Source organism: Alligator mississippiensis, chromosome 7 (assembly GCF_030867095.1).
Source record: "Alligator mississippiensis isolate rAllMis1 chromosome 7, rAllMis1, whole genome shotgun sequence".
In the NCBI taxonomy this organism is placed as follows: domain Eukaryota; kingdom Metazoa; phylum Chordata; order Crocodylia; family Alligatoridae; genus Alligator; species Alligator mississippiensis.
In genome coordinates, this window is record NC_081830.1 from 44,456,090 (window position 1) to 44,481,354 (window position 25,265).

Genomic DNA, 25,265 nt, shown 5'->3' on the forward strand with positions numbered 1-25,265 from the left:
TTTTTCTTCAAAATTTTATTTCAATTTAAATTAGGGGGCCAGCCAGATTTTCTGATAAGAAATGTACTTTCCTCCGGAGAAATGAAATGCTTTCATGGAAGCAGAATTACAACTGTATACATCTCTATTAAAAAAACCAAAACAAAACAAAAAACCCCAAAACCAAACCAAACCAAACAAAAAACAACTTCACATTAAATAACTTCTAGTAATATATTGTTAAGCCTTCACGCAGATGAGAAGAAACCACTTCCAGAACAACAGAATCTTTTTAATATGAATAGCATGTCAAATGATCTTTAAATACAACTTCTTGAATGCCAACATTCAAATGTTTTCACATGTTAAAAAAGTTATCTTATCCACTATTTCTCAGGCCCAACAGAAGAGTGAGAAAACCAATACCCCAATTCAATTTTTTCCCCACTTCTTTACATATATAAATCTTCAGCATTTCTACAGTTTTCTAAAGTGGAAGCCTTACATGTTATGGAGAATAACTTGGCAAATAATGTTTTCTTCCATTTAACTATGATAAACCAAAATATAATAAGACTGTTAGTACTGAACTATAACACCATCTCATGGCCAATTTGCTTGCCTATAAGTGATTTTAAAAACAGACATTTCAAATTTTCAGTAAGATTAAGCTGCTTTTCTTTCAGTAGACAAAATGAATGGGTTTGCAAAGGAAAGATTAAGAACCTTAAAAAGACCAATTACAGTGCTAAGAGCAATTCTGTATTACTAGAGTGAAAATACCCAATTTTCTGGAGCTATTATGATCTTCCCTCATGAAGGCTTTAAAATTAACTAAAATGTCTATTAGGAGTTTCACTTTGCTGATTTGAAATATTTCACTTGGTAAGAGGACAAGAAGCAATGAACAACTTTACACAGCATTCTCAATCGGATTCAGCCATGCAGAATTTGAACTTTCAAACTCCAATCCATAAACTGGTTGCTTGTGATCTTAGCATTACTATAAGATGAATAGATACATTTTAATAGCATTGTTTAGATATTTAGAAGATCTTTTCGTGTGGTCACAGTAACAAAAACCAACATGGTGCAAAATCAGTTTTGTTTTTTTTTCTTTTATAAAATACTGATAGTTTGCAGCATTAAAGAAGAGAACTTGACAAAATTAAATTATCATGTTATCATCAGGACATCCAAGAATCCTGTTTCTTGAAGTCAAAGGGAATTAAATTATTTACTTTCACAACTACTGGGCTGAGTTATTTACTGTAAGCAAAAAAGAGACACTGTAGTTTCCCCAGAAGAAAGGGGAATTGATATTAATTTAGCATAATCTTTACCATTTGTAGATCTGAACATACTGCTAATGTAAGTGAGTAAGGCCAATATTATCCAGTAAGAATATAGTTTAAAGGGTTCCAGTTCTATATTTTAGCTTACCCTAATTGATGGCACCCTATTAGATAAGTGAATACAAAGATTTCTTTTCCTTTTAATGCTGCAGTACTTAAGATTGTTAAATCAGCATTTCCATGTGATCTGAAGTATTCAATTACACATGAGCATTCATTTTGCAAAACTCAATATTAGGTAATAGTTACAGACTAATACAATAACATTCCTCTGCTGTACAAATTAAATCATATTTTTAAAGAAATGAGCAGCCTAGGAGTTATATACAAAAGAAACCAGCAAGCATTGTTGAAATGAAATGTAAAGTGTCACTGCTAGCTCTACTGTCTGAAATACTTTCAAAGTAAAATTAACAAAACCCTTAGAACATATTTCCAAGTTTATGAGTCAATTCTCAGAAAAATCAAATCATGTCAAAAGTCTAGAAAGCAGTGAAAGGCATATATACAATTTCCTTATGAAACTTGCTATTTCATTCTTTTAAAAGTTGCGAAGTTTCAGTATCAGTTTGTTTGCAAGATGAGTTTATCCCAGTAAGCTCACATCAGAGATACATTTCCCCTTTGATTACAAATAAAGCACTGCACATTTTTTTAAAATCAAGGCATACAATCTTATACTATGGTGCCAAGTATGCACAGATCACATTGTGCTCATATCTCAAACAAGGTAAGTGCAAACATACAGATTTAATCAGATTTGCAAGCATGCAACCTGTTGCTTAACTATATTAACACCTTCTTTTCTAAACCAAACTATTATCTATATGTTTGCTTTCATGAACCTAGAATCTTTTTCTCAGGACTTCTAAAACAAGCAGTGTCTTTGAATTCTGAAATGACACAAATATCAAGAAAGTCCACATTGTGCAAGAAAGCAGCAGCTATGTTTTTCAACTTGGACTAAAAAAAAAAAGAAGAGAGAAAAAACAAAAACCGTTCACTGAACAGCAGATTAGCAGTAATGTTCCTCATGAATCGATAAGAGTGCCTGATGCTGAATATCTAACAGCAAATGCAGAATTTGGGTTTAATATTTTAGGGGTTTATTGGAAATTAAGCTTCTTGCTGTGCTGGTCTCTTCAAATCCCTGATCTGTTTAACTAAATACGTCTTCTCATCATTAAATTGTTCATCCTCGGTCCTGTCATTCTGAAACTTGCTGAGGAACTCAATAAGTTTGGTCTGGTTCTTTAGAAGAATATCTAATATAGGCTGTGTCTTGTTAGGATTGGCTACAAACACCTGCAATAAAAGAACAAATTTCAGTATGAAAAAGCTACATGAAACAGAAGACTTCAGCTAAGCCAATAAAAGGCCAGTGGTTTAAAATGATAAATGTTTTAATCAAATATGCAAAAACAAACAACAGAACATTTAGGAAAAGTAATTTAAAAGAATGTTATATTTTATAAATTTAGAAACTAAAGGCCCAATAAGAACAAACTGTTTATGACAGCCAGCAACAAGAACTCAGGAACTGCAGAACTGAGTTGTGCAACAACGGTATATTATTATTTATACCATTTTAATATCATTTCTGGAACCTCTCCTCTCCATATACACATAAGGAGCCTCCTTCCCTGCTTCCCTTAGTATTTAATATATATCCCTCTTCTCTTATTAAGGGAAGGGGCACCAGAAATGGTATAAAATATTTGTGCAGTGTTATTTTTGCCTGGAACCAAATTCCCAGCCTCTTAATAATCATTTGTTTAGTCTATTAAACCAGACGGGAACTTGATTTTATTTTACCATATCTGCAAGATAAAGATTTTTCAGAATTGATTAGTTTGCTTTAAATTCTCTAATCTAAAGCATCCCCCCTACAGTGTTATCTGGGATTAAGCAAGACAAAAAAGTGTCCATTTAAATTCTGATATCATACACTCTTCTTCTCTCTATTGTTTTTCAAGAGGTGTGTTACACAGAAAATAACTACAAAAAGCATAAGCATTTTCTGAATTAGAAACTTTTGAAAAAGTATAGAATGACACAGGTTACTTTCAAAGCCACGCTGAAGTTTGTCCTTTGAGACTGTCCTTATTACCTGTTTAACTGAGGTTCATTTGGGGATGGCTTTTTGATACTATACCTTGAAGACGTGAAAGGCCTCAAACTGAATGTTACGACTCTTGTCTCGTAGAAGGTTCATCATCAGTTTGAGATTTTCAGGTTTACTGATGTATTTTGTCATAATTGTGAAGTTATGTCTGTCCAACAGCAATTCACCAAGCAGCTAAAGGTAGAAAGTGTGACAGAACAATGAAGTATTATTAACATCAGATAAGGTAAAATAATTTTTCATAAGGGCCACAAAGCATAATTGACAACAGTCTGGTAAAGGGGTAAAACAAGCAGCTGGTCATCCAACTCCAAGTCCAGTTAACTTTTTCTACAGTAAAGACTTCTGATGTTATAGTTGCTTTTCCCTTAGTATTACTGAAAATACTGCCTGCCTCTCCCCCCGTACCAAGTACAAACACTCCTGAGAAATGCAAGAGTGATTTTATGTTTATTTTCCATTAAACAAAAAGTTCAAGTTGATAAGAATGCAGTGAAAATGAATTTCTACTTCAAGAAATGTTTATGCAACATGATTTTTGAAGTTGCTGAGTAGGTTTTTTGTGCAGGAAGGATTCAAAATTGGTTAAGATACTACTCCCAGAATTGTAACTTTTCTATAGTTAGCACCTTCTACCTCCAAAAAAGCAATGTTGGCAGTGATCAAAAAATGCTAAATAACGTTAGAGATCCCTACAAGAGTATTTAGCATTTTTCTTAATTGGGTTTGTTTTGTTGTTTTAAAGTTAGCCACTGTTTGTCCAAGCAAAGGCAAATCGTGGTTGTCAACCTTCATTTCAGGCACTGCCAATACTCCTATAATTAATGCTTTTGCTTGGCAATAATTAATTCCTCTATCATCCTATGATCTATATTTCTGAGTATTGCAAACAAAATGGTATGTTTTCAAAGACTGTATCAAAGCCCTAAGCATCTTTGCCCCAAATTTACAAATTAGGTACAAGAATCTGAGAGGCTTTAGAATCAACTCCAGCAGAACTGGTAACAAAAAACAGTCTATAATGTAATGGATGAAGTAATCCACTTCACCATACTATAAAAAGCTAGGTAAAATCTATCTTATCTGGGATGTCTGTGAAAATGTGATTATCCTCGAATTTCCAACTCTGTTACAAAGTACCAAAACACACTGAAAAATCTAATTATACAGTCACACATGCAATTTCTAATTATACAGTATACATGCAATTTAAAACATTACTTTTGCTTTTAAAAGAAAAAAATTAAACTTTAACCTACCCAAAATAAACATAGTGACTGTTTCTATATGCTTATCTAATCACAGAATAGTAGAGTTTGGAGGGACCTCAGGAGAACATCTAGTCCAACCCTGACTCAAGCCAGAATCATCCCTGACTAAATGATCCTAGTCAAGTACCTATCTTATCTGCTTTTTAAAATGTCTTAGGTTGGAGATTCCACAACCTCCCTGGGTAGCTTGGCTCCAAGGCTTAACCATCCTCACAGCGACAAAAATTCTTCCTGATATGCAACCTAAACTTCCCTTGCTACAATTTAAGACCATTGCTCTGTCCTATCCCTTGCAGCTACAGATATTAGTCTAGAGATATCCAAGAGAAATCATTACCCTACGTACAAGCATATGTAAAATTTAAGGGGAAAAGACACTTGCAGGAGCAGATCTAGGATTCTGAAAAGGGGGTGAAGCAGAAAGCTTGCTGGCATGGGGCAGGAAGGGAAGAGGAACAACGCATAACTTGCGATGGAGACTGGCAGCCAAAACCAAAGCTCTGTGGCAGAGAGCTTACTGAACGAGCACTACAGAGTTGAAGGGGGTGTAAACATACCACTCCAAGTCCCCTGGAACTGCCCTGGGGTACTTATCTTCTAATCTATTTAAATTCAATATATAGCTTAAAAAATAAAAGGAAAGTCTATAAGATAAAATAGTTAAGGTTGCTTAAACAAAAACATGCATCCACTCAGAGACTTAGAAGCTAAGATAGAAATCCTCACTGGATATACATCTTTAACATACCAACCCCACACATGCTACATTCAACCCTCACCATGTCCTGTTCAGCTCCATACCATATACTGTAATATAGGATATACTGATTCCTCACAACTGCAGTGTAACACAAAACCTTAACTCTTAGCTCATACTTTTTAAAGGAAAATTAACACAACATACAGCTTGTCAGTGCGTGGACGTTTAGCAGATACACAGGCTGAAGCTGCCATGGTAAGAGATTACAGACATACATGTGCCCTGAACTTTGTGCAAAGCAGCTTAAAAATAGCAGACTGCAAGATTGAGATATACCATTAAAATGGCCATGTTTACCATAACATAAGCACTCTAGTATGGTTGTACTACTTTATATTATATAAACATTCCCCTGATGATAGTTATATCACTAAAAGTATTGTGAGGACCAAACCTAACTCATTCCTTAGATAACTTTCTACGGCATGGATGGCTGTGACATTTGCACAATGTCTATGGGGTGTCTCAGCTTTTGGGGAAAAAGGTTCCTTGGAAATTACTGAAAAATAATAAAAACTGATCATTTAGTCTTAAAAGAAATCAAGGAAATAGGACTCCCTTACATATGCAAGCTGGAAATGTTTATGAGTTAGCATTTGTTCGACAATGGACATCAGCAGGTATCTCCTGTTATAAGGCCATCAATCAAGAAACATCATCGAACCCAGGGGTTGTCAACTGGGGGTACGCATACCCCCAGGGGGTACTTAAGATGACCCTAGGGGGTACAGGCAGGCGGGGATGGAGTGGTGCCATGCACCATGCTGCACAGGTGCTGCCCACCCGGCTGGACGCGGGGGGCAGGGGAAGGTTGCACGCAGTGGCTGCTGCTGCTCCACGTTCAGCCATGTGCCACCTCCCCAACTCCACATCCAGCTGTCAGGGGTACACTGCTCCGCGTCTGGCCACCAGGGGTACACTGACCCAAAAAGGTTGAAAACCTTTGATCTAACCAGATACAACCAAGAACTAGAAGATGCCATTGCTGGTTTACCTGTCTCGCTACCATGGGGAAAAAAACCCCCTCTAATGACACCTGGAAAAAAGGGGGGTCTTGCTGCTTTCCCTACCTCTCTGGCTCCCTTTTATGGCTTTTCCAAGTAAACTGAACCCCTTCCACCACAACACTTCATGGAAGATGGGGTTGTGCTGTAAAAGATGTGCTCTTGGTGTGTTCCCAAGGTGTCTGAACCCAATCTGACTGCACACTGATGAAAATATGCTTGCTTGTAAATTCACAATGAAGATTAAAAGAAACCAAAATTAAAATTTGTTTTTTTACTATTGTTTTAAACTGTGATTAACATCAGTTATTTAGCCTAGAAGAACTTAAATCAGTGCACCCTGGCATTAGAGGTACCCTTAGAAAACTTTGCCTTCAATAAATAATTAATTCTACCTTACCTTAAGTGACTGTCTTTTTGTCACATAATTTTCTGAATGAAGTAACTTCTCGTACTCACTGAAGAACTGAATGGAGAATGAAGAGAAAAATCAGGACCTTTCCAAATGTCACAAGCACTCTGCTTCTGAATGATTTTAATAAACTGAGGGGGGGCAGGATCCGTAACAGAAATGTAAATAAAAACTTAGAAATCTGAGAAAAAACGTTCAGTATTAAGACCTTTTTAGAAGTTTTTTTCCCTTTCTTTTTACACACTTATATATCTTTTGCTCTTTTGGGAATGTTGCCTTATTCTCAAAACAGTTACCTGGTTATTCCTTATGCAAAACTTCACAGATTATTAAATGCTCTAACCTCAGATTAATTTCAGAACTGGCCAGCAGGTGGAGCAAAGTTACCAACTACTCCTTTGCAAAGACCTCATGTTGAGAACAGAAAAAAATTAGGAAAGGATTCCCTCTAGTGGAACTTTTATAAAATCTCACCATCTCTCAGTCTCATTTTAAAGTGTTTTAGGTTGAAAGGCTGGAGTTTTAAAGTGAATTCCTGTTTTAAACACTGTGGAACAAACCAGCGTAAGCAAAATTTGATTTATGTTGTACATAAGCTAACACGGGTCATTAATAAGAATCTAACTTAATAAATGAAACATTTTTTTCTCTCAAATGAAAATTACATATCAAACATGAAAATATTCTAAGCTAACCTCTGAATTAATTTAATTTTGAATTAAAGTCTGAAATAACTTATCTTTACTCACCCTATCATAATGCTGTTCCAAAAATTCTGCACTCAGCAATTTGTGTCTTGTAAGTAAATCCTGAAAAAGTACATATTTAAACAATATTTTTATTTTTTAAAAGCCGCTTTAAACATAAATGAACGATTCCAGGCAACTCTAAGGAGTCTGTATTAATCTAATTAGGGATCTTGATATAGTGTTAAACGCAAAATGGAAGCTAGAAATTGCAGATTCTTGACTATGGATAAGGAACACATAGCACAATTTAGCAAATGATCTGTTATGTATCGTGCAGTCCTCACAGATATATTTGAACAGCTTGACAGGTTACTGCCTAGGGACCCCAATCATGAGCAAGAAACTACATGTATGTGTCCAGGAGAGAATACGGTGTAGGGAAAACTACTAAGTAAACATTATATGTTGATCCTTCTGCTGCTTTAGGTCATCTGCTTTAGGTTACAGCCAGCTGAAGTTTCTGTCAACACAAAGTTACATCCATAATGTAATAAATTAGGTTCAATTATTTAGGCCACCTTAACATAGAACAAAATCAAGTAATTGCCGCAAGAAACTGCATTATAACAGAAATGTATGTGTTGTATAGCTTTAGTTCTAGGATTAAAACTGTTACCCTGATAGTAGAACATTTGCTAAGAAACAGGAAAGCAGAAGGGTGCTAACTGACCACATGCTTTACAAAAATTTGGTTTTCAGTCCTCATATGCATATTCCATGTATGACTAACCTATTATTTGGGGGAACATATTGAAGATATTGGGAAAATATGTCATTTTAACTTGGTATGCAAGTTACCTTGAAAGTGGCAAATGCATCTGATGCAATGTCAAAAGTTGACATTTCCACATATCTGAAGAAATCATAGAACTGTTCTGACCACAAGATTATTTTAGCAAGTGGTTCATGTCTGATGCATTCTCTTAACATTATTCCACAATTTAAAGCAATTTCTGGAGATTCGTACCTAAACAAATGAAAACCAGATAAATACCTTAAATACTAGAGCACTGCAACTTAATATTCAATTAATAATATAGTTTGTTATAGGCAATTTAAACATAGCAATTAGGAGGCATACACACACACCCACATATACACTTTAAACTCCACTTTCAGATGGTGTTTTAATAGGCAAAATTCAGCCAGATGATTGATTGATGAATCACTTAAAATGGGAAGCCACAAGAAATACGAATGTGTATTTAGACTATGGCCTCCCACTCAAAACAAAACTTGACTTAAATACTAAGCTTCCCTTAATGTACAAATGTAACCATTTCTGTCAAGGGATGCTCTGGATAGGGAGGCATAACAGAATTTCATGTACTGATACCATCCACACAGACCCGAAATGTTTGCCCTTTGTGAGCATTATTTACAATTCACAACCCCAAGCACACTGCCAGACTTGCTAATTTTACATTCAATATTGACTTCTTAGGTGAACTTCACAAGTGAATAGAAGACCATTTCATGTGGTCAAAAGAATCCGTGTTTGTATTGCAAATATAAAATTTGTCAAAACGTAGCAGTCAAGTTGCCTGCAATCTATGGATATCTTGCAGCTCCATATATTACCCTATATTGCTACTTCTGTGCCACAGCTGGAAGCTGGGGGCAAAGGCAGAGGGAGAAGTGGCAGCCACATGGATGCAGCTTCCAGCTTCCCAACCTTAGTGCAGCTCCCCATTGTGCAGAAGTTGTGCTTACGCCACAGCTCAGGGGAAGCAAAAGGCAGCACTGGCAATGGTGCAGCTGGAAGATGTCCGGTCCTGGCACAGATCCTCACTGTTTAACTCAGATCCAATCTGTGGGGCTGTACATTGCCAACCCCTGACACAGAACATGTACCTTTAAACTAGGTTTTTCTGCCTTGGTTTCTTTGTCTTTGTTATGCCAAACGCTTTGAGAAAGTTCTTTAAAAAGTTTATTAAAACCATTTTTACATTTAAATTATGCTATAATACCATTTCTACTGTTTAAGTTTTGGTTCTTCTCAAAACAAGGGTTGTAATGTAAGAAAAATTGAAAGTACCCTGTGGTACACTATATTTTTTTAAACTTAAAAGGAACTTGCATGGTGTTCTTGCCTACTGTTGGGACATTACATGCAAACTCCTGGTCTAATGTAGAACAAAATATTAGCATGTTTTATACTCTACAAGCTCCTAAGAATGGCATAAACAAAGAGAATGAAAAGACGACATTATTTGAACACCGTGCAGCTTAGGTCTACTAGATTTCACAAATTCTCCAATGGTCAATGTGTAATGAGGGATAAGTGGAGAGGAAAAAAACAAAAAACAGATATTTAAACATCCAAAAAATAAATATTATCTTTACATTTCAAAGCTATCAATACAAGTGGCCAATACCCGTCTCAAGGACAGTTAAACTATTTAATTTACACCTTTTTTTTAAGATTCTCATTCCATGCCAGGTGCAGTACACAAATACACTAATATATGAAAGCTTCCTTGAAAAATACTCACTAGATGTTAAAACTACTGCTACCAATCTGATGTTTGAAATGTCAATGTTTTAAAAATGTTTACTCTGTTGTACAATATTATACATACTCTATAGGAGTGATCAATCTCACCCCAAAGTAGGGTAGGGTATTTGACCAGTTACCTGAAGTTTAAAAATATCATATTTTATGTCAAGAAAACTAAAAAAAAATATATATAGTTTTTTTTTTTCTTGTAAAATTGCTATAATCTTTGACTAGTCAAAAAATATGCGGTCAATTGACATTTGACCAGTCAACTGATCAGTTTACCCACCCTACCCCAAAGTGATATATTGAGACTGTAACCTCTTGTACATTCTTTTAGTATTTTCTTTATTTATTTAAATAAAACTAAGTATTACAATTCAAGTAGGAAGAAGGATGTGTGTGTGGTGGGTGTGGGGGGGTACTTTTTTATAACAATTTCTTTTAAGCTGCCCTCTTCTTGGACGTATGCAAATCCAGACATGCTACACAACTGATGCAGTGCGATTCTGCAATACAATAATGCAGATGCAACAAAAAGAGAGAAAGAAACACATGGCATGCAGCATGTGCATTGAATCACTCTTTGTTTGGACAAGTCTGAGTTGGTGAGGAAGTGCAACTACAGACCTGGATCGCTTTGAAGCAAGAGCTACAGGAATAAGCCAGAGGATAGGACAGCAAGTTGATTTAGCCGGAGGTTTAAAACAAATAAAAAACATAAACACTTCATAACTAAAATAACAAATAATAATTTGAACTGTAAGTCAGGTGAATACAGCAAAAGGAAAGTTTGAATTGCTGCATTACTTCTACAACAATGATCTTAGCCCAATTTCAGTTCTTACAACGTCTTTTCTTGTTCAGGAATATAACGTTACTCAATATTGTAATATGAATATCATGTTACCCACATTTTCCTTTTCCTTCTACTTCTGAGATAAGTTACAGACTCTGTGGCAAACAAATGCAAAACAAAGGAGGAGGCAACATTTTACCAACAATATCCTGCTTTTTCCTGAATAAAAAACCCTTCAATGGTTTGCATTAAAAACTTTTTAATGCTGAAAACTATACATACCCTTTTAATAGCATGAACAATATATTCTGTTGAGTGCAGATGTATTCCACTGTGGGAGTTCTTGTACCAATTTGTCTTCGGAGAATGTTGTTGAAAATTTGAGCAACATCTTTTTTACCCTGTCAAAAAAATGTAAGCAGTTGAACATGTTATTTATAGTACCTGTTTATACCATACAAACTATATTTAATGAAACCTAGTGTCTTTACACTTTGTGGACAGTGAGCTTTGCATTTAAGTTGGCCTCTATGCTCGGGTTACCATATGTCCAGCTTTTCCCGGTCATGTCCTCTTTTTGGATCCTCCCATCTCCATCCAAGTGTTTTTGTTTTTTTTTCCAAATATAGTCAAATGTCCACGATTTTGGTCAGCTCAACTTCAAAGCTTTTCCTGGCTTGCCCTAGCAAGGAGCTGCTTGGGGCTGTGGGGACTGTGATTGGAGGCAGGGGCATTATGTGCATCAGGGTACGAACACACACACATGGCTGGCATGCAGCCAGGTTGGGGGGTAAGAGCAGCCATGGCAGCTGCATGCAGATAAGTCTATGGGGGGCAGGGTTGGAGGGCCAGGGCTTAGGGACTATACAGGGGGCTGTGGGGGAGAGGGGCTGTGGGGGTGCATGGCAGGGTGTGTGGAGGGGATGATGGTGCCTTCCTCTGCTGGGGAAACTGTCCAGGTGCTGGGGCTGCAGCAGGGCATGGGAGGTGCCTGCGCAGTCCCAGGGGCAGCAGGGGGCTGCATGGCCCGGCCAGCGGCACCGGGACTGGTGCCTGTGCTCGCAGGGGAGGAGCAGCCAAGAGACACTTCAGGGCTGGAGGGAGCACGGGCTGCGTGTCAAAAGTGAGGGGCAACAGCAGGGCCGGGGGGGGCTGTAAATTGGGAGTGAGGGGTACCAGCACGGCCCAGGTTTCATTTCTTTAGCAAAAGTTTGTATGTAGGGTATCCAGCTGAAGGCTGAAGTGCCACGAGTGCTTTTGCACATATGAAATGGGTGTAGGGAATCAAAATATTTGAGGACCTTTGATAGAAATGCACATAGAGTAGGGGACACCTGTCGTGTGGGGGGTGGGGAAGGGGGAGATATATGATTGTGGGGGGCAGTGATATGCTGGTGCCCTTTCCCTGCCCATTTCATTACCCCTCGCTCCCAAGCTGCAGACCCCACTCCCTGCTGCTGCCCCTCCCAACCCACAGACACCTGGCCCTGCAAGTACCCCTCACTCCCAACCCACAGTACCACAGAAAATGGTCTTCTATTAACTTGTGAAATTCACATTAAAAGTCAATATAAAATGTAAAATTAGCAAGTCTGACAGCATGCTTGTCGTTGTGAATTGTAAATAATGCTCAAAGGGCAAACTCCTATCTGCATATATATTATAATGCTCCATTTTTAACAGTTGATCACTTTTCCCTCCAAAAAGACCATAAAAATCATACTCTACTTACATGCAGTGTTGACCTATAATTAGGTCATTGCTGATCTGGACTTTTGTATACGTGATATTTTTGTGCATGTAATAAAAATACTAAATCACAATTTATCAGTGTAGTTTTAGTATTTTCAGTGTATTTTTTTATTTGTGTCCCTTCCTTGGCCATCTCATTCTTCTGTGGGATTTTGTAAGGGCAAGAGCAGTTTATGATCTTTATCTGTAGTTCTGGACTTATATTTGGGGAAAAAGATTTTTTCCTAAAATCAAACCTGAAAATTTGGGGTCAAATTGTGTGAAAGCTGACTCACAATCAAACAATATGGTAGTTGGTATCTAGCGGGTCTTCTAGAGCAATGATTTTCAGCCTTTTGGGATTTGAAGCCCCCCCTCACTCCCAACCTGCACACCCCAGTCCTGCCAGTGCCCCTCACTCCCGACTCAGCCCCCAACCCCTGCTGGTGCCCCTCACTCCCAACCCACTTCCCCCTGCCCCCAGTGTGTGGGGGAAGGGGTAAGTATGCATGTGCCCTCCCCCCCACACACCCTGATTTCTGTATCCACAGTGGGCATGGTGCTGCAGCCTGGCTGGACTGAGCAGGAGCCGCCTCCATCCCTTCCGCTGCCCAGACTGCCTCTCACCACACCTCCCCTCCAGAACAGAGTTGCGGCCTGAGGGGAATGGTGGTGGTGGTGGCTGGACCAAGGCAGTGCAGTAAAGCTGTGGCATGGCACATGAGCAGCTAGCAGCAGGAGGAGGTGAGGGCAGTGCACACCACCCCTGCCTATTACTCCTCATGCTGCTAGTGGCACAGCTGCAATCAGGGTCCCAGCAATGGTGGCAGCAAAAAAATCTCTCTGCCCTGCTCTGCCCTCCCATGCTGGATCCCACCTGCTGGGCCACGGAGGCAGCTCCTGACTTACAGTCAGTGATTCTGCAATACAATACAATAATGCAGATGTTAAGTAAGTAGCAAATAAATGTTTAGAAAACCCAGACAAGTAGGACTGGAAGGGATCTCACAAGATCATCTAGTCCAGCCCCCTACTCAAGGAAGGATCATCCCCGACTAAACCATTCCAGCCAAGTGTCTGTCCAACTGCTCTTGAAAATTTCCAAGGATGAATATTCCTTTTCTTAAATATGGACACTATACTTGCCCTTTTTCAGTTATTCAGGACCTCACCCAACCTCCATACATTTTCAAAGAGGATAGGTAATGTCTCTGCAATTACCTCAACCACTTCCTTCAGTAACCTAGAATGGACTTCATCTGGCCCTGTTGACTTGAAAGCTTCTCCAAGTAATCCCTAACCTGTTCTTCTAGGCTGTTTGCCTCCTTCCCCATCTTTGATATCAACTGCACTTGTCATCTGGTAGCTGCCCCTATTTGTGAAGACGGAAGTAAAAAAAGGCATTAAAGACTTCCTCCTTCTGTCCATTATTTGTAACTAGATTGCCTTCCACATTCCTTAAGGGATGTATGGTTTCCTTGGGCTTCCTTTGATTTTTGATATACTTTTGAATCCTGTTTTTTGCATTTTATGTCCCTTGCCTGTTGCATTAAAAATTGTGCCTTGGCCTTCCTAATTTTATGCCTGCATGCCTGTGCAATACTCTTATACTCTTCTCTAGTACTATGACCACATTTCTACTTTTTGTAGGATTCCTTTTTGAGTTTCAACTCACTGAAGAGACTGCTGTCTAGCCAGGCTAGCCTCTTGCTACACTTCCCACTCCTCTGTTGCATCGGTATAACTTACTCCTGCACCCTTAAGAGGGCCTTCAAAAAGCATAGCCAGCTCTCCTGGACTCCTCCCCTCAGACTTGCTCCCAAGGGGATCATGCCCATTAAGTCCCTGGGTTTGTTAAAGTCTGCTTTTCAGAAGTCCGATGTCTTTATTCTGTTGCTTGACCTTTTCTAGAACTGTATCGTTTCATGATAACTGTGTCATCCAAGTTACCTTCCACCTTCACATTCCCAACGAATTCCTCCCTGTTTGTGAGCAGCAAGTCAAGAAAATCCACCCCCCCAGGTTGGCCTCTCTACCATCTGTATCAAAAAGTTATCCTCCCAAACCCTGCAAGGATTTTCTGGATTCCTTGTACAATGCTATATTTTCTGCCCAGCAGAGGTCCTGATAACTGAGGTTCCCCATGAGAAGCAGGTCTTGTGATTTGGAAGCTTCCATCAGTTGTTTAAAAAAGGCTTTGTCCACCTCCTCTTCCTGGTTTGGCACCCTGTAGCAGGTGCCCAACATGACAGCCCTCTGACTGCAGACATAAAAACATCATGTTTGTCTGTTACTTAGATTGGACCATTTGCTATCGTATTACCATCAAGCTATAAATGTTCCCTGGTTTGTAAAGGTTTGTTGTCTGAATCACAATTCTATTGAAAGCCAGGTCAAAGCAGCATCAGAATGCTTTGTTCTGGTAACGAGTAGAGCAGTGTTTCCAGAACTTGCTTTGTTCAAATGCCACATAACATTCATATCATGTCTCATCCACTAATATTGACAATTTTGCTCCAAATCCCATGATTCACTCTGGATTTACAATCACTTTCTCATCTTTCATATAATTCAGCTGGTAGTGGTACAGAGCAATATCAAATCTAGTTATTGTTAGAAACATCTACTTCTTCCAAATAATGTCATGGTTCAACAAGAGCTAACACAATGAACCTCATGCAAGCAGTCATGATTCTAAGAGGTAAAAGGTATAAACAGTGCCAGCGTTGTCCAAACCGTTGGACAATGCAAAAGGAGTTTTAAAGAAAAAATAGTTCAAATAGCAAGTCTTTTCTATTTACTGCAAGGCAGCCAGGAACTGACTAACAAGTTTCTAATCTCCGAATAATTTTATACAGTTTTTCTGACTGCCTTACATGAAAAATGTTGCCTCTATGTATAATATTCTAAACAACTTTAATTTGCTGTAAAGATTGGCTGTTTAGAGACAACTATTTAGCTAAGACCTAAAAGCATTTTTTTATATTGTTCTGGGAGCATATCATCATGATATCTGATTGAAAATACATTAGAGAAAGATGGTGCAAGTCAGAGAAAACACTCCCTTGCCACCAAATACAGGTAAATCCCCCCCACTGACATGATTCAGAGTCAAATAAATGCCTGGCCCAATCAAAGGTATGCATGCCTTGTTTAAGGTATGAATTCATACATGTCATAGATGTTAGGGATGGAAGGGACCTCGAAGATCATCAAGTCCAGGCCCCTGCCCCAGGGGCAGGAAGTCAGCTAGGGTCAAAGGACCCCAGCAAGAAAAACATTCAAGTGTTTCTTGAATGAGTCCAAACTAGGTGCTTGCACCACATCTGGAGGGAGTCTATTTCAGGTCCTAGGGACTCAGACAGGAAAGAATTTTTTTCTTATGTCCAGCCTAAAATGGTCTTGGAGGAGTTTATGACCATTGGTCCTTGTTTTTCCTCGCGGTGCTCTGGTGAACAGATGTTCCCCCAGATCCTGATAAACACCCCTTATTTATTTATAGGCAGCTACCAGATCCACCCAGAGCCTGTGCTTTTCCAGGCTGAAGAGTCCCATGGCTCTCAGCTTCTCTTCATAAGGCCTACTCTCTTGCCCTCTGATCATGTGTGTGGCTCTCCTCTGGACTCTCTCAAGCTTGTCAACATCCTTCTTGAATTGCGGAGCCCAGAATTGGATGCAGTACTCTAGCTGTGGCCTCACCAAGTACAGTGGGAGGATGACATCCTGAGATTTACTTGAGAAGCATCTATACATGTAAGCCAGGGTTTTGTTTGCGTTACCAGCTGTGACATCGCATTGGTGGCTCATGTCCCTCTTGTGGTCAATCATGACATCCAAGTCTCTTTCAGCAGTGGTGCTAGCAAGCATAGCACTGCTGGAGCCAATAAGTATGCTGTGGGTTTCCAGCCCCTCCAAGGTGGAGTACTTGGCATTTATCAGTATTGAACGTCATCAGGTTCGTGTCCACCCACTTACTAAGTTTATCCAAGTCAGCTTGGATCACTAGCCTGTCCTCAGGTGTGGACACAATGTTCCAAATTTTAGTGTCAGAAGCGCGCTGGCTAAGTTCACCGATGACACCAATGCCCACATAGTTGATAAAGATGTTAAAGAGAACTGGTCCAAGGACAAAGCCTTGGGGGATGCCACTGGTCACGGAGCACCATAATGACGTGCTGCCATTGACCACTACTTTCTGGGTCCGACCTCAGAGCCAATTTCCCAGCCACTGGACTGTGGTGTAGCCAAGGCCACAGTTGGCCAATTTTTCCGTGAGGAGGTCATGAGATGCCAGATCAAAGGCTTTTTTAAAGTCCAGGTATATGACATCAATCTCCTCTCCCTTGTCCAGGCGATATGTCACCTGGTCATAGGAGATGAGATTGGTCAGGCAAGACCTACCCGCGACAAACCCGTGCTGGCTATCCCTCAGGATGTTGCCCGTAGCCAGCTTATCCAGAAGGGTCTCCTTGACAATTTTCTCCAGAATCTTACCAGGGATTGAGGTCAAGCTGATTGGCCTGTAATTCCCGGGATCTACTTTCCACCCATTCTTGAAGATGGGCACCACATTGGCCTTCTTCCAGTCTTCAGGTACTTCACCTGAGCACCATGAATTTTTTAATATTTTTGCCAATGGTTGGGCTATGACACCTGCCAGCTCCTTGAGTACTCTAGTGTGTAATCTGTCAGGACCAGCTGACTTGGTGTCCAGCCTGTCGAGGTGATCCATTACTAGATCAACACCAATACTGGGTATAAATACGCCCTCCCCCTGGCCATCCTGCATCTTGCTAGGCAGGGCGGTCCCATTGGATTGATGAAAGACCGACATGAAGTAACCATTAAGCAGGTTGGACTTTTCCTGGGTGTTGGTTATTAGCTGTCCTGTTTGGTTCAGCAGGAGCCCAATGTTATCCTTGCTTTCTTTCTGACTCCCTACGTAGCTGAAAAAGGACTTTTTGTTATCCTTGATATGTGAAGCCAGATGGAGCTCGGTTGCAGCCTTGGCTTTCCTGATCCGCTCCCTGCAGGTACGGACCAGTGCTGAATACTCCTCCTTGGTGGTAATTCCAGCCTTCCATCCTTTATAAGTTTCTCTTTTGAGGCATAGGAGGTCCTCAGGTTCCCTGCTGAGCCAAGGGGGTTGCTGCGCCCTTTTGCTACCCTCCCTCCGAGATGGGATAGCCATCCCTTTTGCTGTCAGGATCACTCCCTTGAGAAGCAACCACTCCTCTTGGACTCCTCTTCCTGTTGAGTCATGGTCCCTTGGGGCCTCGACAATGCACCTCATGAGTTTGTCAAAGTTGGCTTTCTTGAAGTCGAGGACTTCAGTACTGATGACTGACTTGCCAGCTTTGCAACGGATAGTAAAGGTGATCAGCTCGTGGTCGCCATCACCCAGCTTTCCATCCATTCTTATGTCACTGACTACGCCATCTCCTTTGGCCAGTACCAGGTCCAACAACGCTTTACCTCTCGTCGGCCCGTAGACTTCTTGAGTCAGGTAGTGCTCGTCCACGCACGTGAGGAAGCTTTACAACCAATCAGATTTGACCAAGTGCTCTTCCCACGAAATGTCCAGGTAGTTGAAGTCTCCCATGAAAACCATGCACCAGGAGCATGCAGCCTCAGCCAGTTCCCTGGCGAATTCCTGGTCCAGCTCTTGTTTCTGGTTGGGGGGTCTGTAGTAGACTCCTACCATGATGTCCCGAGCCACGTTCCCCACGTATTTTAACCCAGAAAGACTCCAGTCATCCTTTCTGGGTGCCAATGTCAATTTGGAGGGACATATAGCTGACCCTGACAGACAGCTACACCCGCACCCCTTTTATCTGCACTATCTTGCCTGTACAGGGTATATCCATCTATACCTGTGGCCCAGTCATAGGTGGAGTCCCACCAGGTCTCTGCTATCCTTATGAGGTCATAGTCATTCTTGTTTAGCAGGAGGACCAGTTCCTCCTGTTTACTCCCCCAGAATGACCTCATGTTCTGTCAGACCACCAGAAGTAGCAAATTTAACAGAAGAAACCTACTCTTTAAACCAGCTTTTTAAAAGAACTATCAGAAAAAGCAGCTTATCAAATTTCTTCCTGGAAGCTGGTGCTTGAAAGCAGTCAGGTGCTTGAAAGCTTGGTGCTTGAAAGCAGTCAGCACTAAAGCAATACTTTTAGCTGCATCGAACAACAGATGGGAAGTTAGTACAGATTATGGGGTTTCAGTGTTCAGATGCACATTAGATTGGCATACTGCCATAATAATATATATATGCTAAAGATATTTCTGTGGTCCAGTATGAATGACTGCCAATATCACAAAGAAAAGCTACATCCTGAGATGAGAGCAGGGGGAGACCAAAACAAAGCTATTACCAATCCTCTTCACCTTCTCGGAACGAAATGAATAGCTCTAACATAGAGCTAATCTAATACAACTTAATATTCATCACCAGAAGAATACTTTCTTCAGTAATAACCAGCCTGAGTAAACGTCAGTCTGATAAAAATCTAGAAAGTCAGCACAATCTAGATAAAGTTTCTCAATATCCTCCTTCAGCAAGTAGATACCAATCTCAATTGCTTCATACTGTATTTCAGTTTTTGCTCCAAACTTCCTTATTTCTATTGGCCTATTTCAGACCTAATGTTTGTTATATTTATCCAGAATTACCTGTTTTCCTGACAGTTTTTTTTCAACTCTTTTTGTACAAATTTTAAATAATTTCTTTCTAGAAAAGTCATTTTTTAATTAATTAATTTTCACATGTATGACTATATGAACAATTCACTTCATGTATCTGTTGGATGTGTTCAGACACAAGAGCAATGAGTGCCATAGAAAAGTCTATATATGCGAAGCAATTTGAAGTGATCAATAAACTCTTATTTCACGTTGGACAGAAAAAGGTTAAGAAAGAATGTAAAATATGCCTTTTGTTTCCTAAATGGTAGAGAAGCATTAAATATTTTTCAAAAGTTTTAGTGATAGTATTAACTAAAGCCTTCTAATGAATAACTATACTGTCATGTGACCTAGTACTATTATAACTGTACTAATCAAAAGGGTTTTAAGTAAGATTGTGAGCATTACAGCATTAATACTAAGATTTTAATCCATGTGTGAACATAGTAGTTAGAAGAATTATCCCAAAATTCTAACAGAACTGTATCTTAAAGATTTGAAGTATTCCTCCAGTTTCCATTTTTCAGTAATTGACTCTTCCAGATTAACGTAGATGTAATTTTATATATCTACAGTAGAATTGAGGTGGTTATCATAATGCTTTGTAATTACATTTTTAAGTTGCACTTCTGCTATTACAACTTAAAAAACAACTTACTAGACAGAAAAACATTTTGTTCTATTAAAGTAACAGGAATTCAGACAGCAAGAATTCAATTTATGGTGTGACGTATGATGTTTTATAATTATTTTCTTACCTCAAAATCAATGAGTTGTAAATCAGCTACTAGGGTGCTAAGAAGACCACTATTGTACAGTTCTTGAGCAAGCTGTGCCACTGCTTCTGTTTGCGGCTCTTTTTCATTTGTGCCATACAAGATTTCTTTCATGGCAACCAGATTTTTTGAAACCTCCTCAGTGGCCTGAAAAATAAGGGGGGGCAGGGGGAGGAAAGAAGATAAAGTGGTATTCAGAGACAGACACGTTTGCTCATCATTGTAGGAATCACAAATCCATAGTTCTGATAAACTGAAAATGTCCATTAAATTATCAGAACAGGCCAACCTGTAACAAGTAAAACCTAGACACACTGTGATCAGGGTAATAATATAAGCTATTACTTGGGACAGGAAAAAAAGACTTAAAGAGAAGACCCAAAAGATTCAGCTGAAAACACAATAATCATGTTATCTACAGTAAACATATTTTCCCTTACCTCCTCCTCCTGACAACCTTTACCCTATTCCAAACCTTTATGTTATAATTAAGGGAAGACTGACAAGCAGCATCATTTGTTTTGAATCTGTAAAATGGATCTGGGTATAAGGTTAACCCAGAAAACATGATATGGGATCATACAGGATCATTTCGAGCAAGTTTAATAGGTACACCAGATATGTCCCTACAAACTGTGCATCCAATTAGGTTTTTCCCTCAGGCTTTGGATACATATGTTTTCAGTATTATATACACCCTTGTAGCACTACAAAAAGTAGGCATCTATACATTCAGGTTTTTTGTAGTACCAGAAAGATGGTACGTCTTCCACAAGAAAGCTGTTTCAAACAGAATTTCTTTGTAGTGCAACCTTTGGTAGCACCACAAGTAATACAGACAGTTACAAGTAGTGTGCCACAGGAAGTCTCTCTGACCCCTAGCTTGCCATGGCGAATGGAGGGAGAGTAGCCATGGAGAGCAAGGCTGCAGGTCTGCTCTTCCCCAGCACCAGCAATAGCTGATCAGGTGGGAGAGAACTTCCAGTCAGCTGTGGCTACCACACATGCCTTTCAGGCAGCCAAAAAAACCTGTTGTCACCCCCATTGAAAGCAGTTGATTGTGAACTCTTGTCCCTGCTTTGTGTGAGCTTGTCAGGCTCACTGACAGGTTCCCCTGCAGCATCATATTACCCACTAGCTGAAAAATGCATCTTTCAGGTGATTTTGTAGTGCTCCAACCAGGGCAGGACTGTGCACATGTGCACACCCGTAGCACACTGTCCTTGTAGCACTACAAACATGTCCAAGGCTTCAGCCGTATTGAGTAGAATAAATGTTGAACAAGTGGAATGTTTCCATTTCAGTTCTGAAAAGGAGCTGGGAAGACACAAACCTAACTTATAAGTGATCTCTGATCAGAGAAACTATCTGTCAAATGTCCCAATCTGACTCAGACAACCTGACCAAACGTGGAGAAATTAAAGTGCTTTGCATGGTATGCTTTGTATTTGGGGTTATCCCCATGTCAGGGCTAATGCATTCTCACACTCCCATTAGTGCTCCCAGAGAGGTTCACGCACTTGCCTGAGGTCACACCATGTTCCAATGACAATATAAGGACCAGAAGACAAGTACTACAAGCTGATTCTAACATGCTGTTTCAGTCTCCAACACACCACATGGTAGTAATTGGCTCTTAGTCATAAGCGTCATTTCTAATGGATTATGGACCGTGTGAAACTTATGTAAAACTACCCTAAGATAACCTTGCCTTCAATATCTATAACTGAGTGCACAGTGAAAATCAAACTAGAATAAACACTAGTACAAAGAAAAGGAACTGCTGCATGCAAAGGTATCACTAGCAAGCTGATGGTCTTTTCTCAATGGTCTAAACAACTGTTAAGCACTCATGATTCCTGCATCTGACAAGGAGGCTCAAATGTGAATCCCAGTGTACATGAAACTGATCTGGGAACTAAAGGAGGTCAAGTGGAACGGAAGATTAATATTCAGGTACCAGAAGCTAAAGTCTCTCATGCTGTATCAGACTAAGACAGGTAGACTTTTCTGATAGAATACTGTTTGTGTCCTCCACATACACATGCACACCCATGTGTGCGATGCACACAAAACTCTGATAAGTTGATGACACTTGAAAAATCAGTTGAACAAAGACTCAGTGATATTAGCATGCTGATTCCCTCATGACAATATAAATTTAAAGAAAACTTAAGCAATAACGTCACTCATTTTAATGAGGAAACTAGGAAATTTAAGTTACAAGCTATGAAGCCAAGTTTATATGAACCTATGACACCAAAAATGTTTGCATGACTTTCCATAATGACAAAACATACTCTAAGTTTGCTCTAGACAGGTATGTCTCTCCAAAGTTTTGCCACCCTGAAATCTACAAGGCTTATGGCTTCCCCAACAGACACAAAAGCCAAATATTTTGTCTGCATTTGTACAGATACAATGCTTGAGCTATAAAATCTTTCCTAAATCAAGCATGATAATAAGCTCTGTGTTAACAGAAATACAAGAAAAAGATTCAGAATATAAATTCATGTTAAATGTTTAAGTTAAGGAAGATATCTCCACACCTTGGAGTCTTTGGCTCCTAGTCACTGGGTGCATCTACATATGCAATTAATGTGCACGAATAAACTCAGGAGCTTATTACTCTGGAGTTGAATTCATGCGCAGCACAGTAAGCTAGGTTGGAGCAGTCCTGGCTAGGAAGGGGCACAGGGGGACAGTCTGCCAGCCCCAGGCTGCTCCCTCCGAATCAATGTACGTTAGAGGGGCTGGCTGGGGCACAAGGGTAATTCAGTGCAGGACTAGCCAGCAGGAGACTGCGTTGAAGCAACCTTGTGCCCCAGCGAGTCAGGGCAGTGTCTACACAGGTGCTGCTTCAGAGATTTTTTTTACTCAGCAGCAGGATAGTACTTTTATTTACGAGTGCTATCCTGTTACGGAATAAATTAGTCTACTCTGGCCTAATAGGGGCGCACGTGTAGATATGCAATGTTTACTGTGCAGCTTAGTCAGCTACACAGTAAATGTGTCATGTAGGTGCATCTACTAAGTACAAATAATTAATAAATGGCTTTGTTATATACTATGCAAGCACCACAAATGCTAACTAGCCATAGTCATATACCTGCACTTAGCAGGCATTTGTTATTCTAAATGCCTATACACTGTGAAGCACTTTCCAAGTGATGTACAGTACTGAAGTTTTCTATTATTTTAGTCTTCTAGTATTACAGTATTATAAGCATGGATTTGTGTCAGCACTCTGACCAAGTAAGTTATTGCCTGTGAATGCTCATGTCTTTTTTAAACAGTCTCTAAGGTGCCACCCTGCCCTACTTCTGTCTAATATTGATTGTATCAGTTAAGTTACATCACCAAACTAATTTTCAGTGAAGATCTACTGTAAGGCAAATTTAAGGCTACTTGTTTCAGTTAATATGGATGCTTCCCTCTACCTCATTACTTCAACCATATATTATTTATTTCTCCCTCTGATAAATAATTTCATTTCATGAAATGGACAAAGCAGAGAAATGAAGCACTTAATCTTTCTTTTTTCTTCAGCTATGAGTTTTATACAATTGCACGAGAGTGGTTCATTATAAAATAAGTAAAGTCACTGAATGAACTTGAAATGACTTGTAGATAACATGACATTAAAATTCAATCTGAGAACTGAATCAGACATGCATACTGTATTTTCTGTCCGTATAGTACAGACAATTCTGAAGGGCCATTAATTAGCTAAAGAATACAGTTCCCAACTGAAGACCTAGGGTAGGAGCAAGACTGGAGCAAGCAGAATAGTTCGATATAAGGTCAGAGAGCAAGGAAGAGCAAGTTCACCAAGTTTATTATGTGAGTAAATATTTATCTTCACAACAGTAATTGTGTGCGCCACAAACTAAACAAACTAGTAGTATAAAAATAAATGTAGAGGTAAGCCAAAGTGGGGGAAGAGATGGAATAAATACCAACTAATGCCAATATTCTAGAGCACACATAGGCCCAGTTTGTACTAAAGGATTTTTTTTAGATGCAGAACCAGAAAAGTTGAAAAATTAAAAATTAAAATTTATTCCTTATTCAAATAACAACAAATGAAATATTTAGTCTAGAAAATAAGCATCAAGGGAAAAGTACTAGTAGCACACTGGTATACAAGTTTACACTTATGAATCATTAACAATTTTCAACCTTCTGAAGCAATCTCCTGTGAAGTTCCCCTCCAATAATTATCTAAATCAGCAGGCTGTGCTCTCTGACAAGGTAGTGAATGACTGCATTCAGCAGAGCACACCAGCACCTGCAATCATGGCACAGACAGTAAGTGGCTAGAGCAAGTCATAAGTCCTTTTCCAAAAGATACCATGTATAATTAGGTAATCTTCATCCTTGTACTAAGCAGGGCAAAACTGTAAGATATTCAGAAGATTTGAACTGTGTGCTTTTTATTCTTTTAATATCTTTTTTGCATCAGCATACTAGGTAAAAATTCAACTTTACTTTTCTTTTAAAAAGAACCTTAAAATTACACATTTTAATAAAACAGATTTTGTCTGGATACTAAGGCAAGTATTGGATAATTAAACAAGATGCTCTCTATCCTCTCTCTCTATTGGATGCATCTGTACCTGAAATTATTTTTCCATTTTAATTATGTGGAGTGCATTTGACATGAACACGCATATACACAGTTTCGCATTTTATAATCTGTCTTTCCATCTTTCACACATGAAAGAACAGCAAAATCTATACTAATGATAATCCCAACACTCCATTCCAAGGGAGCCTGTTTAAGTGACTTCTTCACAAATCTATATTCCATGAGCAGTGAGCCATTAAATAATATTTCGGAAAAGTAACCGGATTAGATGCAGTCACAGTAACATTAATGTCCTTCTCCTACTACTTCATTGGAATTATTATAAATTATAAATAAAATAACAAAAACTAATGTTAGTACACGATTATTAAAGTATGGTATTTTTGTTTTTGAAACTTCACCAATAACATGGGAAGAAATTGCGTTTATCACTTCAAATGGTAAAAAGTCTTCCATAAAACTTCTCCAAGAATACAGGGTCGTTTTAACATAAAATGAAATATTAATTCTAAAATCTATTAAAAATGCA

The 25,265-nt window shown here is 39.2% G+C and overlaps 1 protein-coding gene across 3 annotated transcripts in view; it reads right to left on the reverse strand.

Annotated features, from left to right (window-relative positions):
* Nucleotides 1-250: 250 nt before the first annotated feature.
* Nucleotides 251-25,265, reverse strand: part of CAB39 (calcium binding protein 39) — a 64,774-nt gene continuing 39,759 nt past the window's right edge. For all 3 annotated transcript variants that reach the window (XM_059730921.1, XM_019478722.2, XM_019478723.2), the window contains exons 3-9: nucleotides 20,128-20,292; nucleotides 11,237-11,355; nucleotides 8,454-8,622; nucleotides 7,656-7,715; nucleotides 6,895-6,960; nucleotides 3,490-3,633; nucleotides 251-2,639 (exon numbers count right to left, since the gene is read on the reverse strand). In XM_059730921.1, the coding sequence (XP_059586904.1) occupies nucleotides 2,451-2,639; nucleotides 3,490-3,633; nucleotides 6,895-6,960; nucleotides 7,656-7,715; nucleotides 8,454-8,622; nucleotides 11,237-11,355; nucleotides 20,128-20,292 (912 nt within the window). In that variant the 3' untranslated portion in view covers nucleotides 251-2,450. The remainder of the gene's footprint in view (nucleotides 2,640-3,489; nucleotides 3,634-6,894; nucleotides 6,961-7,655; nucleotides 7,716-8,453; nucleotides 8,623-11,236; nucleotides 11,356-20,127; nucleotides 20,293-25,265) is intronic.